At 34.5% G+C, this 15,154-nt stretch overlaps 3 protein-coding genes across 3 annotated transcripts; 1 reads left to right on the plus strand and 2 right to left on the minus strand.

The window, feature by feature from the left end:
- Positions 1–625: 625 nt before the first annotated feature.
- Positions 626–2,934, plus strand: LOC144558621 (protein CUP-SHAPED COTYLEDON 3-like). Its single transcript, XM_078307468.1, has 3 exons — positions 626–891; positions 1,638–1,912; positions 2,333–2,934. The coding sequence occupies exons 1-3, from the start codon at positions 690–692 to the stop codon at positions 2,738–2,740; spliced, it is 885 nt and encodes a 294-aa protein (XP_078163594.1). The 5' UTR covers positions 626–689; the 3' UTR covers positions 2,741–2,934.
- Positions 2,935–8,870: 5,936 nt separating this feature from the next.
- Positions 8,871–9,679, minus strand: LOC144558645 (uncharacterized). The gene is made up of 2 exons (XM_078307495.1): positions 9,505–9,679; positions 8,871–9,221 (listed from the first exon to the last, which is right to left on the minus strand). The coding sequence occupies exons 1-2, from the start codon at positions 9,589–9,591 to the stop codon at positions 9,048–9,050; spliced, it is 261 nt and encodes an 86-aa protein (XP_078163621.1). The 5' UTR covers positions 9,592–9,679; the 3' UTR covers positions 8,871–9,047.
- Positions 9,680–10,324: 645 nt separating this feature from the next.
- On the minus strand, positions 10,325–13,505 carry LOC144558643 (non-structural maintenance of chromosomes element 4 homolog B-like). The gene is made up of 7 exons (XM_078307493.1): positions 13,276–13,505; positions 13,088–13,168; positions 12,256–12,502; positions 12,084–12,174; positions 11,573–11,795; positions 11,384–11,475; positions 10,325–10,968 (listed from the first exon to the last, which is right to left on the minus strand). Exons 1-7 carry the CDS (start codon positions 13,370–13,372, stop codon positions 10,567–10,569), a joined length of 1,233 nt encoding a protein of 410 aa, XP_078163619.1. The 5' UTR covers positions 13,373–13,505; the 3' UTR covers positions 10,325–10,566.
- Between the last annotated feature and the right edge of the window lie 1,649 nt (positions 13,506–15,154).

Here is a 15,154-nt window from a genome sequence, read left to right on the forward strand (position 1 = left end):
TCTGCATTTAAATTAAATATACTTCATGCGGTGAAATGAATTAATACTTTAAAATCTACCTCTTTAAAGTGCAACTGTCATGTATACTTCGATCGGCAACAATTGATTAAAAAATATCAGCACTTAATTAAATAATAATATACTAGATGTATTACAACTTAAATAATTTTTATTAAGTTGAATTAACACACATTACATCATTGTAAAAATAAATAGCACATTGACATGCGCATATATGTAGCCAACCTAAAATTTGTCGTATCATAGTTTCCATATCATGTCATGTTGTTCATTATTATTCGTAGCGCTTGAAATAATTAATGAGCATGTATAGAAGAAGGTTTTAAATTACACGAGTAGCTGCGTACCAAATGGAAATATAAGAGGCTCTAGGTGGGCATACGAGAAAATATTACAAAAACAACAAAATTAAGAGGCCTTTGGCCTGAATGGACTCCAAGGCTCCAACTGTCCAACATGAACTCCTATTATTTATTATTATTATTCTTTTGTAATTTATATTGAAATATTTAAATTGGATAAAGGCCTATATATCCGGGTTTTGGTGTGCACTATATAGAGCCCATAGCGAACTCAAAATTACCAAATCACTACAAAACTATCTATCGAGCTGTCTTTTCTCATCTCGTCCCTTTCTCCTATCTTCTAGTGGATACAATTTTCTTAAAATGCATGCAATGGAGGAACTATTGTGGGAGATATATGGAGAAGAAGGAAGCGAGAAAGGCTTGCCACCTGGTTTTAGGTTTCATCCCACGGATGAAGAGCTCATCACCTTTTATCTGGCCTCTAAGGTTTTCCATGGAGGCTTCTCTGGGGTTGAAATTGTTGAGGTTGATCTGAATCGAATTGAACCTTGGGAACTCCCTGGTAACATCACTATCGCCTCTGCTTATTGTTTTGTTTCTCGTTTCGCATATACTCTTCTTCTTCTTCTTCTTCTTTTTTGTTGAGGTAAGCAGTGTCATCTTGCTTTAAACTTTTATCAAATCAAGAAAAAGAGTTTAAATCAAGAGACAGGTTAGAATGTACAAAAATTGTTTAATCTAGATGTTGATGTTATTTTCACAAGCAATTGTATCCGTACCAATATTTTTCCTTTCAAAAACACAAGTCCAATAAATGTGCCAACCAACCCCCCGCCCCCCTCCCCTCCCACCACACACACACACACACACAAGGCGAATATTTATTCTGGCATTCCAGTTATGTAATAACTAAAGATGAAAATTGAAAAGAGGCATAAAAGGATTATTAATTTAATAGAAGTGAACAATATTTGATTAACCAATAATCATGAGAATCATTGGAAATGGAGCTTAGCACAACCGAATAATTTAGGTTTCAGGCTTTTAGCTATAGGCTAGGTCGGCTAGGTAGGATGCATGATTAGTCGCCTAAGGGCTTGACCTTCAAAAAAGGATGCATAATTAGTGGATTAGCGTACTTAACACAATCAGTACTTTTTTACCAACTGACGTTAGTTCATCACCTAAGATACATTATTCATTTTGAATAATATCCTTACCTTTTTAATAAAATGATATATGCAGATGACGCAATGATGTGTCGATCACGTATTTTTTAATTATTATTTGTTTTAAAATGAATAATAGATGCGGCAAAGATGGGAGAAAGAGAGTGGTACTTCTTCAGCCTGAGGGACAGGAAGTACCCTACCGGGCTAAGAACAAACCGGGCAACCGGTGCAGGATACTGGAAGGCAACGGGTAAAGATCGGGAGGTGCGAAGCAATGTCACCGGAGCCCTTGTTGGAATGAAGAAAACGCTCGTCTTTTACAAGGGAAGAGCCCCTCGGGGTGAGAAGACAAAGTGGGTCCTACATGAGTACCGCCTTGAAGGCGACTTGTCGTGCCGCCATGCTTGCAAGGTATGCAATTCGGAGCTATGACTTACCATGTCTTAGTTTGTCCTTCAGAAATTTTGAAGTGTGTCATTTTTATTATTCTAACAAAGTCCTAAACTAATTAAAGATGGGGGAGTCTCTCTGTGCAAGCAAAAAAGCTCTTTGCCCTAAACATTAGCCGATAATATGATTCAAAACAATTTTCTAAATATTAAATAAGCTGGGCACTTGACCAACATTAGCCATTAAAAACATTATTTTTTTTTTCTAAAGTCATTTGTTGTTTGCCCATAAATAGCGAACATCTCAAGATACTATGTAACAAACAATAACAGACAAACACAGCTAGCCCGTTGACTTTGGTTCACAGAAGTCTATATATCTAATAAAATTACATTGATTAAATTCTTTTCTGATGTTTCTGGTTTGCGTCAAATCTTACAGGAAGAGTGGGTCATCTGCAGGATATTTCACAAGATAACAGGTGGAACTGATCATAAAAAGACCCCAATGTTCTATCCACACAACCCCATGTGCTCCTCTCAAAACCCTAACTCTCTCTTCCCATACCTCGACTTTAAAACACTAGAAAACCCTATTTTGCACTCTCTCCACAACCACCAACCTTGTAATCTCCATTACCAAGAACCTGATGTTAATCTCTTTCCTTTACCTCCTCTCCCTCTCTCTCCATTTCAATCTGATATAAATCCTAATGAAGAGATAGCACTGGCTCCTGCCACTCCCCCCAACTGGCTTGAGACTTTTTTACAAAGCCCATTTATCTATCATGACTCGAGCTTTGTGGGACCCAATTTTACAGGAGCAGCCCAATCTGAATTGATATCTTAGAAGTGGTTAAATCTATATAAGATTATATCGCATATTAGAGGACATTATGATGAAATGATATGTGCATGACTATCTGTGTAAACTAGTACTTTTGGGCCCTTTTTTTTAATGGCTAGGGTTCTAGGTACCTAGAGCACGGTTCGGTATTAAGGTTATGTCGTCTTCTACTTATGTGCATGGACCTTGGTTGCTGTTTTTTTATTGCGATGATGTGATTATATTTAGATTTTCAAAATATGGATTGATGGATGGATGTGATTTAGAGCAGAGAAGCATGGTCATTTGATAGGTCTTAATTATAAATACCTAGGGTTTAGTGCTCCTGCATGGAAGAGAGGTGATCAGTTAAGGTGCCTGCTGGCCATGCATGACGTGGGGTTCTCAGACAATGAGATTGATTTGACATCTGATCTCACTCAAAATTAAATGAAATCGAGGGCTTAGAATGCAATGGGCTTTTTTAATTGCAATTTACCATTTATTCTGCTCTTTTTGCTAGTATATAACAATAACAATAGGATATGAATAACTATAAATCCGGCCCGTCATAATTTTAACTGTATATTGCCCACCACCCAGTCAAGCAATTTCATTGGCCTTAGTATTTTACAGCACCCCTCAATAAAAAGTATTCGGTATAATGAATGCCAGAGAATCTCAAGCATATCTTCCCAAAGATGTTCATAATTTTTTCTCATGATTTTGGGAGCACACAACAGTTAAAATGTTAAATCAAAATCTAATTAATATAGTTAATGCTTTAATATTTATTCGGTATTTATTCGGAGAAGGTACGCTGCATGGATATCATGCATGCGAGTTCCATAAATGAGTATAAGATAGAATAATTTAAGAAATTCAGAAGTATATATATCAAGGTTCACATAAATGAGAACTAGTCTTTAGTCTAGTGGCAAATGTACATAGTTTATATGTAAGAGGTTATGAGTTCGAAATCCGGATAGGAGAAATCATTTGTTATAATAACAAGGGTAATAATTAGTTGGGTGGCTTGACCTCCAACCTTTACTCAAAAAATAAAAGTTCACATAAATAAGCGGTAGTAGTTACAACATGGGGAAGCCACATGAAAATCACTGCATGTTATGCACACTAAAATGTGCTTTGAAATAAAATTTTATATTCTTTGAATTTTTTTTTACTATTTTTTAAAATAGATACAAAATAACTTATTTTATAGATGGTCCACAATTTTCTAAAAAATATTGATTTTGTACCTATCTTAAAAATAGTAAAAAAATTTCAAAAAATATAAAATTTGAACACTTACCATATCTTTACCACTAGTGGAGAACTTGGAATTAGTGTCGGCTGTTTATGGGTATTAGTGTCGGACATTAGGCGACACTAATCGGGCTGATACTAATACTTTGTAAATAGCCGACACTAAAAGTAAGGCATTAGTGTCGGCTATTTATTAAATGGCCGACACTAATACTAACTTTTAGTGTCGGCTATTTATTAAAAAGCCGACACTAATAAGTATTAGTGTCGGCCATTTAATAAATAGCCGACACTAATGCCTTACTTTTAGTGTCGGCTTTTTAATAAATAGCCGACACTAATGTTTTTTTTTTAAAAATAAATTTCAAAAATTCACTATAAATCATAGAAAATTCTAAAAATGAAAATTTTTGTTCTGGAATGCTCATATATTTTTGCTGAACTATATATAAAACAAAGATATCAAATAATTCATCATAATTTACAAATAACACTCACTAAATAAAATATCATCCAAATTGCTCATTTATTGTTATCATACAAATCCTAAAACAGAAAATACATAAAAGATACATAAAAGACCATTTATTGTTATCATACAAACCCTAAAACAGAAAATACATACATAAAAGATACATAAAAGACCCTAAAAACTCTAAAATTATAAAGACTATACCAAAAGTCCATGAAGGAAGACTCGGATCGTGAATCTAAGCCCGCAGAATGGTGAAACAAATTGTATATTTGTTACGTTTCTGATCCAGTTTTGGGCTGTGGAGTTCCTGTCAAAATTTCAGCCCGATCTGACGGACGGATCAAAAGTTACGCCCCTTTTCGTGAAGCATGCGCAGAAGAAGCGGCTGAGAAGATCAGATCGGAGAGAAGCGCTTTTCGTGAAGCATGCGCAGAAGAAGCAGCTGAGAAGATTAGATCGGAGAGAAGCGTGAAGCGAAGTGAATGTTTAAACCCTAGGCGTGCGTTTGAAAGAGGTGCGCGGGACTTAAAATGAAATTTTTTTAGCTTTAGTGTCGGCTGTTTATAAATAGGCGACACTAATAACTGAGAATTAGTGTCGGCTGTTTATAAAAAGGCGACACTAATACATTAGTGTCGGCTGTTTATAAATAGCCGACACTAATTGTTAAGTATTAGTGTCGGTTGTTTATAAATAGCCGACACTAATACATTAGTGTCGGCTATTTATAAACAACCGACACTAATTCTCAGTTATTAGTGTCGCCTATATCTAAATAGCCGACACTAATATTATTAGTGTCGGTTTTTTGTAAACAGCCGATACTAAAGTATTAGTGTCGGTTTTTTAAGGCGACACTAATTGTATGTTCTCCACTAGTGTACGTGGATATCATTTTGAACAGCTCAGATCTTTTGTTTGGACTTTAAAATCAAAGATAAAGATGTTGGGGTACGATTGAGGCATGAAACATTGGGGCATTTGAGCCCTCCTCTATAATTAATATTTTGATAACTATATAACACAGTGCTAAATAAAATTTAAGAACATAATAAAATTACAACTGTGTTTTCTATCATTTAGATAGTATGTCCACCTTGATGCAGTTTGAAACCAATTAGTCATTCATAGACGGATAGACCTATGTAAATTTATAAAATTTTTGTTAGCAACTAAATGTAAATATTATAAATCTATCTATTTGAGAATTACAGCAATATATTTTTTTTTAAGTTTTAATGAAAATTTATCATTTTAATTATGTTTGTCAAAATAATGGGGTTCTCAATATAATTTTATAAAAAAAAAAAATCCTTTTTGTATATGGTGACTCTGGCTAAATCAGGAGTATATATATAATGCGGCCTGTCCCATACTGAGTTAATATCATCTTATGATATTCGAGCAAAAGGAGACATTGACCACAAATTAATGTGTGCAACTTTGATTTATTTTAAGAAACAAATGTTTTTATACTAATTTCTTACAATATGGAGAAGAACTAGCAAAAGATAAATTATTAATTTTAAATATTACGACATCAATTTTTTTGAGGCGGAAGAACTCAGAAAACTCAGTCGCACACAAACATGTTTAGTAAAATGTGATCATCCAGTTCAAAATAAATACTCAATTTTTGGAAGGGGTTTTTGCAAAATGTCGGTGTTGCAAATTTAATTATTATTGATGATTGGATCATTGGATAGCACAAAAACTTGATGATCATAATTAACTTAATTTAATGTTCTCTCTTGGTTCTTCAATACATAATTATGTGAAATGATAATCAGTAACCATATATAGCATGTCTTACATGGTTGTTAAATGAGATTATCCAGTGCCAACATCCGTCTCTCTAAGGGTCTGATCGGAATGGAGACACACAATCTCTCAAACAGGAAACAGTGTTAAGACAGCCACATTTAATCTCCCACAAGATTGAGAATATATGAAATATTTGGTGATCATAAACCTTCCAAAAAAAAAAGGATTTGGTAATAAATTCATTGCTTCTGCAAGATTCGCTTGCTCATTTTTTCTTACTACTTAATAGTAGACGGTCCAGGGCATGAAGCAAAGATAGCACATTTACTGTTTTCTTCACGATTTAACTAAAGTTTGAACATAAACCAGAGCGGCAAAGGGTAATTTTTTATCTGTAGAAATTAAAATAAAGAAAAAAGAGAAACATAAAGAGTACATCATATTTTTTTTATTGATAAAAATAACGGTAGAATTTTTACCGATTCTAAAAATTTAAAAGTTTGGATAGGTAGGAATTCTACCTATTTAAAATCAATTTGTATTTTTTTTCCTTTAAAATTTTCTAGTAAATTATAAAAAGTTTTTACAAAAATAGATAGAAAATCGTAAAATCTATTATGAGAAATATTTCATCTCTTTTTTGAAAACTTTTTACATTTTACTAAAGATCTAATATAAAAGAGAAAAGGTAATGTGCCCCCGGGCTACAGTCCCCCAAAAATCCCCGTGTATAAAAGCTTTCCATTTTTAGCTTAGTTCTGACGTGTTTTTAACTACCATAACTGTCATAATTTCAACTGCTATAATTTCAAGTACACTATGTATGTTTACAGAATTAGATGTGTATGTTTATAGGATAATATATGTATGTTTACAGGATAATATGTGTATGTTTACAGGATATTAGCCATAATTTCAACTGCTATAATTTCAAGTACACTATGTATGTTTACATAATTATATGTGTATGTTTATAGGATAATATGTGTATGTTTACATGATAATATGTGTATGTTTACAGGATATTATGTGTATGTTCACAGAAGGTGGTCCCCAACAGCTGTCACGCGTTTTCAACAGCTGTCACGCGTTTTCAACAGCTTTCACGCGTTTTTAACAGCTTTCATGCGTTTTTAACAGCTTTCATGCGTTTTTATGTTTACAGGATTTGTTGAATTAGTTTACAGGATTTAGTATTGATGTTTACAGGATTTAGTATTGTTGTTTACAGAATTAGTTGAAAATCTCCGGAGATTTTTGGGGGACTGGAGTTGGGAGACTATTAGCTGCTTCCAATATAAAAATTTCCTATATCTATATAGGCATCAAATTAAAAAAAAACACTAAATTTGGATCGGTATAATTTCTACTGTTTCAAACTTTTTAATTTTTAAAATCAGTAAAAATCTTATCAATCTTTCTACCAATCAATATACTCTTTTTGTTTCTCTCTCTTCCTTTTTCTTAATTTTAAAATTTCAACCGGCAGAGCACCTTATGAATCTGGGCCTCAAAACTAGGCCTAACTGAAATTTGAAGGGAATATTGTAAACCGGCTCAGTTAATGGGTTTATTTGTGATGGTCAACTGGGTTTGGAGCAGGCTGAAGTCCGGTGACCCAACAGAGACGTTTAATCAAATCAATCGATATTACCATTGAATCATTAAAAATTAAACAAATGAAAATGACGTTTTTTTTTTCTTGTACTTAGTGATTTTTTTTTTTTTACTCCAAATAGCTGAGAATAAAGCTAATTTTGGTATGAATGAACTATTGCCTTCCTGTCTTAAAGCACTATGACAGTAAATTTTAAAAGTACGATGACACAAACTCTTGATTAGTGGAAACAAACTAAAAACTCCATTTGTTCAAATCACTCTCGAATTCTTATTTAGAAGTTTTATGTGCCTTCCAAGACGATAAATCCACTCCTAAAGGCCTTATTTTCCAGTGCAGATAACAGGCCAGCTTCGGTCCACAAAAGCGAGTCTAGGTCGGAGGAAATTCCCAAAATATATACAAACCATTTTTTTTCTTTTTAAAGATTGAAATTTTGTAGCTAATGAAATTATTAGGCAAAATAGCAGTTGCATGTTTCAAATGAAATTTGAAAGAACAGCAGCAAAAGTTCTTTTTATTCATGCATATATGCAGATGCTTCTTTTAAATTATGCTTGAGATGCGCCTTCTAAATTCATATTGCGTTCATTGGAAGAGAGTAAATAATTCATTTCAGCTCTTCAAATTTATGTTTTATCTATGTACTTGAAAAATTTTGAACTCATCAAAAATTTCAGACCAAAAACATCTACTTCAGACGCTGTATGGTTCGTGCTCAAATTTATTAAATATAATAATACAAAACAATAATAAAATAAAGAAAAGGGCGTCTTATACACCTTGTTTATGGCCCTGATCTAATTACGTCAAACATTAGGTCTTTGAAATCAGTCCAACAAATTCTCAAATTATGTCCGTCAACTTCGGTGGTGAACTCAAACCTACTACTATTTTATATCTTCACTTAGACATATTAAAAATCCGGACCATTGTCATTTATGTCAGCTCAATTATCTGTTGCGTCTCATAACCTCCGTAGATTTACTCCAACACGAGAATAGGGAGAGAGAGAGAGAGAAGATTAAACTAAAACAACTTTATTTGTATTTGAAGTGCTAAAAACACGCAGCCAACTGGACAAGGGGGCCACTAAGGCCTCCAACACAAACGTACTACACTGATAAAAACACACCTAATTATGCCCAAGCACAAACTAGAGGGGGCATAAACTGCAACAAAAGGAAAAATAGACAAGGAAAACTCTAGACACTGCTCCCAGTACTGGTGACACCTCCGGTGGTGGCAGCACGGCCCCGTTCAGCTGCATTGACCTGCTTTTCACCCTGCTTCTCGGCCTCTGCTCCCATCTTCCTCTCCTCCTTGCGTTGCTCTGCAGCAGCTTTATCCATCGGGTCCTTAGTCTTCATCTTCTCCACCTAATTAACAAGTGTCAAACAATGCTTCATTTTGTACCTTCTAGTTAGCTCGAAATGTATTTATAATTCATTTTTACTTTTTCTTAAGCATTTTAATTTGTAGCCTTCACCTGGCTACCCAGTTGGTACCAAAAATCGTAGTGCGTTTATGAGGCATTTCTTTGTAACACTTGGAATGTATGTTATTTTGGAAAAAAAAAAAAAAAAACGCTATCTAATTAACTAGCTCTTTGACATGTTAAAATAATAGAAATGAGGAATCAAATAATTAAAAGAAAGGGACCTTTTCATCAACAGAGGCCTTGGTTTTCTCCATGCCAGCTTTGGCGGAGGCAGCAACATTCGTGGTTTTATCCTTGGCAGACTGCATTTTGGTAATTAGTTCGTTTCTCTTCCGAAGATCAGAGTTGTTTTGAAAGTGTGTATCTCAGAGTGCATAAAAGGGTTTGCGATGGAATGGAAAGGGAAAGGTGGTGCGTTTAAATAAGGAGACGAAGAGCCAAGGTACGTGCCACGTGATGGGACGCGTGGTTGATGGAGGAACTGAATAGGGTTTACGTGGGGTGTGAAAAATGAGTCAAATGACTTGGGGAGAATCTTGAGCCGCGGCGACCGGCACTTTGTGCCTTATCCTGTACAGAAAATAAATGATATGACACGTTGGCTATAGTCATTTGTAATGATATGACACGTTGGCTATAGTCATTTGTCATTTGAGGCCTCAATACAAGGACTAAATGCCCAGAAGGCCCAAACAAACAATCCGGAACTGCCCTTGTATTGAAGTCTCCAAATTTGTTCCCCTAGCCCAATGATCTTGCACGAGTTAATCAATCCAATTTTTGTCAGCTTTACTTCCTACAATGTTCTCGTTTAATCGCTATCGTGGATTGGTCAATTAGGTCCTTAAATGTGTTATATATATTCCTTACGACTTAAGAAGGAAACACCACACAGTCGAGGCAACAAGATGACAAGAATACAAAGACTCGCACTCTCTGTTGGCTTCTCATATGATCAAACAAACGGACCATTAGGAGGCCTCAAATGCTTACTTCCGCCAGAATGCAACATTAAAAGTAAATAACTTAGTATGATGAATTATCATACTTTGATTTTTTTTTACTATGATAATATATACATACAAAAATTTGCCCAAAGTAGGTACAAAAATTGGCAACTGCTACTCCCCAGTGCATCAATAATATAAACTACAGTATGATGAATCATCATGCTTTGATTTTAGACTATGCTAAGTTTACATACAAAAATAGATCTTTTGCCTACAAGATAAACGTATGCTGAAAGTAGGTACTAAAATTTGCAACTGCTACTCCCAGCGCATCTACTGTGCAGTGTTGCCAGTTAGGCGCCTACACTTGTTCCCGATAAACAATTCTTCCTCCAAAGAACTTCTATTAAGGGAATCATTTCTGACCGAGTCTTCTCTCATGAACAGACCCCTATTGCGAGACAGATTCTTTATTGATGTTGAAGTTGAACCTGGTTCGCTAGACCCAGTGTTGACTCGGTCATTGTTGGATACCAGTGTGACTGTGGCATCTTTTACCAAATTAAAACACCCAGAGTTGACTTGGTCAATGGTGGATGCCAGTGTGGCATATTTTACTAAATTAGAAGTCCCAGAATTTACTTGGCTAATGTTGGATGCTAGCGAGATATCTTTTACCGAATTAAATCTATGGGGCATTAGTTCCTCTCCTGGTGCCACCATTTCTCTCATTGACTGCATATTGCAAACAAACATTAGTAATTAGGATGATTAATAATTGTTGGCTGAAACCCACCATATACCCAACTCAACCTGACTTTATTTCACACAGGTACCTGAAGTTCTCTACACAGCATCAGAGATCCTGAGATGATGCGGACTTCTTAAACCCAGACAGGTCAATTAACAGACTTGAGTGCTGGTGACTCCGGTCTGGTCTAATTTTATTTTACTAATTAACAATTCCATCTCAACTGGGCCAAACACTCAAATGATAATAAAGAGAGATTAATTAAAACAACATCACAGTAAGACTTCTAAAATAGGCAAAATTTACAGTCTTATAGATTTTTTTCTCTTGACAATGGCGAGTATAACCAGCATGCAAATTGAAAAGAAATTAAGGATAAATAATCAAAATGTCCATTACCTTCCAGTCCTTAATATCAAAACGAAATATGAAATGATTATAAGACACCTCTCCAGACGTTATGGAGGTGGCTGCTGGTGCATTTCTTGGGGCTACATAAATTCATACAACATGAAACAATATATTTTCAGTCTCATACTTAAATTACCAAAAGATGAAAATAGATAAACAAATGAATAAATTTCTTACAAACAAAATGGTGCCCATTCTTATCCACTGTGATCTCTACACGGCCATCCTTCACTAAAAATGAAAGCGCAAATATATTCTCCACAGTTTGTGCAAAAGATTGCCGGTTTAACACTAAATATTCAAGCTTTGTCTGCTTTTGTTTTCTCAAGATAGTAAACATTGTCAACATGTTTTTGTCTGTATCAGTCTTTTTTGCAGGGTCACCCTCTGTCTCGCCAACCTAACAAAGATACTGATCATTAGATCAATATAGCAATTCCTCAATCGTCATAAATGATATCCCTTCCCTTCCCATTAATGATATAGAAGGAAGATAAAAGAATTTATAAGCTTTCCATACAGACCAGCTCAGAGCCAATTACTACAATTAATGAGATACCAAATGTGTGCCTCAATCTAGGTTCAAGGGACTACTTACATTTGTTTAACAATCCATGTAACTAAAAACTAGGAAACTGACAACATAAAACACACACACACAAAATAAAAGGTTAAGGGCTGTACTTACATCCTTAGGTTGAGAACATATAGTTGGTCTTGTTCGTTTTCTATGTACTGCACTCCTTAGAGGCTTAACCTCAGCAAGCATTGGTCCATTCCTACAACAAAGAATAAATGTGGTTAAAAATAGACATGCATATATATTGAAATAAAATATAGGAGAAGAAAGAGATATTCACATGGTGCAGTATCCATGTCCCCTCCTAAATATATGAGACACTGACATCCCAATACTTTCCCACGAAGCTTTTCCTAAATAATTGGTATGGGTGCCATCTCTATCAGGCACGCCAAATTTTCTTGCAAGTGCATCCACAAAGTCTGATGGAGTAGGCCCGCTTCTTTGAGACCTGAGAGATCTGACTAAAGAGGTAGTAATGTCAAGCAGAGTCTCAGCATCTGCCACCTGTTCTCTCGGCCTTTGAACTGCATACAACATTGCAAATCAGATCATTTCAATTCATTAGCATTTCAATTCTTAAAAATCTTATTCAAATCCACATATGGAATTATAACCTGTTTCTTAATCTTTAGTAAGCTAAAATGCAAATCAGGAAGAAGAACTTTTTTTCTGAAGTAGGAAGATTGTAACCATCATCTTTTTGGTTCGCAATGGTAGTCTGTGATTTTTGACACTGCCGTATTGTATTTGGGATCACAGACAATGGTCTTCGTAATTTATAACTTTCTGATTTCGAGTACATCCTGTTGATTTATGGGTCATATTACTAGATAAGAAAAAAACTGAGATATAGCAGCCCTAAGTACAATAACACATATTGAGTGCAAGAATATGAAGAAATATGCCAAAGAAGCATGTTCCTAAAATTTCTCACTATCAGTTATATAACATATCTGAAAACCACTGCTATATCAAAAAGGCCAATTAATGAATAGTGAATCCAATACCTTGGCAAATTAAATGGATTATACTTATCTCAACTTGGTAAGAAAACGATATAAAGTGATGTATATTAAATGAACAAAAACCATAAACAGGTACAAACATACCATGCTGATGGAGGTCCTCAACTTTTCTGATGATCGACCAGAAATTATTGGAATTGACATTTCCTATATCTTCTCCATCGCCTGAAACTCACGCACGAAATTAAATCAAATACAAAGCACGACCAGACATGGATAAACAGGGAGATAAGTGATAAAAGAAAAAAGCGAATACGAAATTGAACTCGCACCACAAATTATATTCTTCACGGAAAGATATTGAGATCGAATGACGCGTCTTTCCGAGGGTTCCAGCTGGCTACCTGGATTTTCGCTAGAGGTATCCATAGAAGGTTGGAAGTTACTATAAACCCTTAAAAACTATACAAATTGAGAAACCCTAAACCCAGGAGACGAAAGAGGGAGAGGGGGATGGGGAATTCGAAAGGTTTCTTCCGATAAAAATGGAAATGTTCGAACTCCCAATCTCCTTTTAACCAAAATAAACCGACTTTCCTTCTACCCGCGGATTAGAATTCACATCCTCTCCAATACCTGATAAGGGAATCTTTTACAATTACTAGATCTAGACCGTTCTTTTTAACTTTACATGAATCTCAAAGCACGAAATACCCGAATCCCAAACCGGTTGAGATTTAATCTCAAATCGTAAAGTGAGGCTATCCTCTGCAATACCTGAGAGGATTCGGATTCCGCGGGTTATGCTTATACGATTCGTTAGGAATTGGAGTCCGCGAGCCTTTTTTTAAGGTAATACGGGGGCACGGGGCCCATCTGTAAGTAAAGGAATGCGCGACATCTTTGGACTCCGCAATTGTCCGTCTGATTATAATAGAGCGGTTTGGTCAGAGAAGTTTAATTTTGCACGAAAAGTTAGTGGGCACTGGGCAGGTAGACCGTTTGATCGGACGATCAGGCAAACTACGGCCCCAGCGGGCCGTCACCTTATAATAGCAGATCCGGACTTGGGCATTTTTGGACGCGAAAATTATATTCGTGAAATTTGAATTGGAAATAGATCGGACATGGATCACGATTCACGATGAGAGGAGTCCATGAGTTATTTAATAATTAAATTTAATTATAATCGAATTAGTGATAAGAATTGGAGTTAATTCTTAAAATTTCCGAGCAGGCGAAAAGTCTTGAAATTCATAAAATCCGAATACTTTTTAAAAAATCTAAAACACGTACTATTCAGATGACGTAAATTCGGAATGTGAGCCAGTGCCAACTATTCTCTATTATTGCCTGAAGCCTAAAGTAAATTTAAGAAGAACCAAAAAAAGAAGGTAAATTTAAGGCCCGGTATTGAATTTGATCCAAGCGTTTCGCCCGGATTTAGTTTTGTGGATGACCAGATAGCCAGATATAAAGTATATATCTATTTGGCAAGTGAAAAAAAGCCGATTTTTTTTATAAATATTCAAAAAAATAATTAAATTTTAAAAAATAATCAAAGTTGGGCAGGATTTCAAAATCTACCCAAATCGGAAAAAAAAATTTCAGTAATTCAATCTAAAACCGGAAAAAAACAATCGTAAAAAATAATTTTCGGTTTCAATATCTTTTTTTCTTTTTTTTTGAGATTTTTTTTATTTAAATAGAAATATTTATAATTTATTTATTTTTTGTATTGAAATATTAGAAATATTTAATATATTTCTTTAAAAATAGATGGAATACTATATAATTTAATTTATTAGAAAGACTGCTACAAATAACCCGGATCAACATTTTTCATGCTGGAATTTTTGTGGCTGTAAGAAAAATTAATATATTTATTTATGAGTTATTGGAAAAAAATAAAAATGTTTGGATTCTGAGTTATTGATCCCGGTTTAAAAGTCACTTCTAGGTAATACAGAAAATATTGTGATCCTTCTAGTTCATTTAATTTAAAAAAAGTTGTATCTATTTCGAGAATTCTTTTTAATAACAATCATTAAATAACTTTATTTTTTTATTTTTTTCAAAAATAGATATCACTTTTAGAAATTAAATGTACTAGAAAGATGACAATATTTTTTGTATTTACTTAGAAGTGACTTTTGAACCGAGATCAATAACTGAGAATCCAAATATTTTTATTCATTTCCCATAACAAAT

This window comes from Carex rostrata, chromosome 8 (genome assembly GCF_964058835.1).
Source record: "Carex rostrata chromosome 8, lpCarRost1.2, whole genome shotgun sequence".
Taxonomy (NCBI): domain Eukaryota; kingdom Viridiplantae; phylum Streptophyta; class Magnoliopsida; order Poales; family Cyperaceae; genus Carex; species Carex rostrata.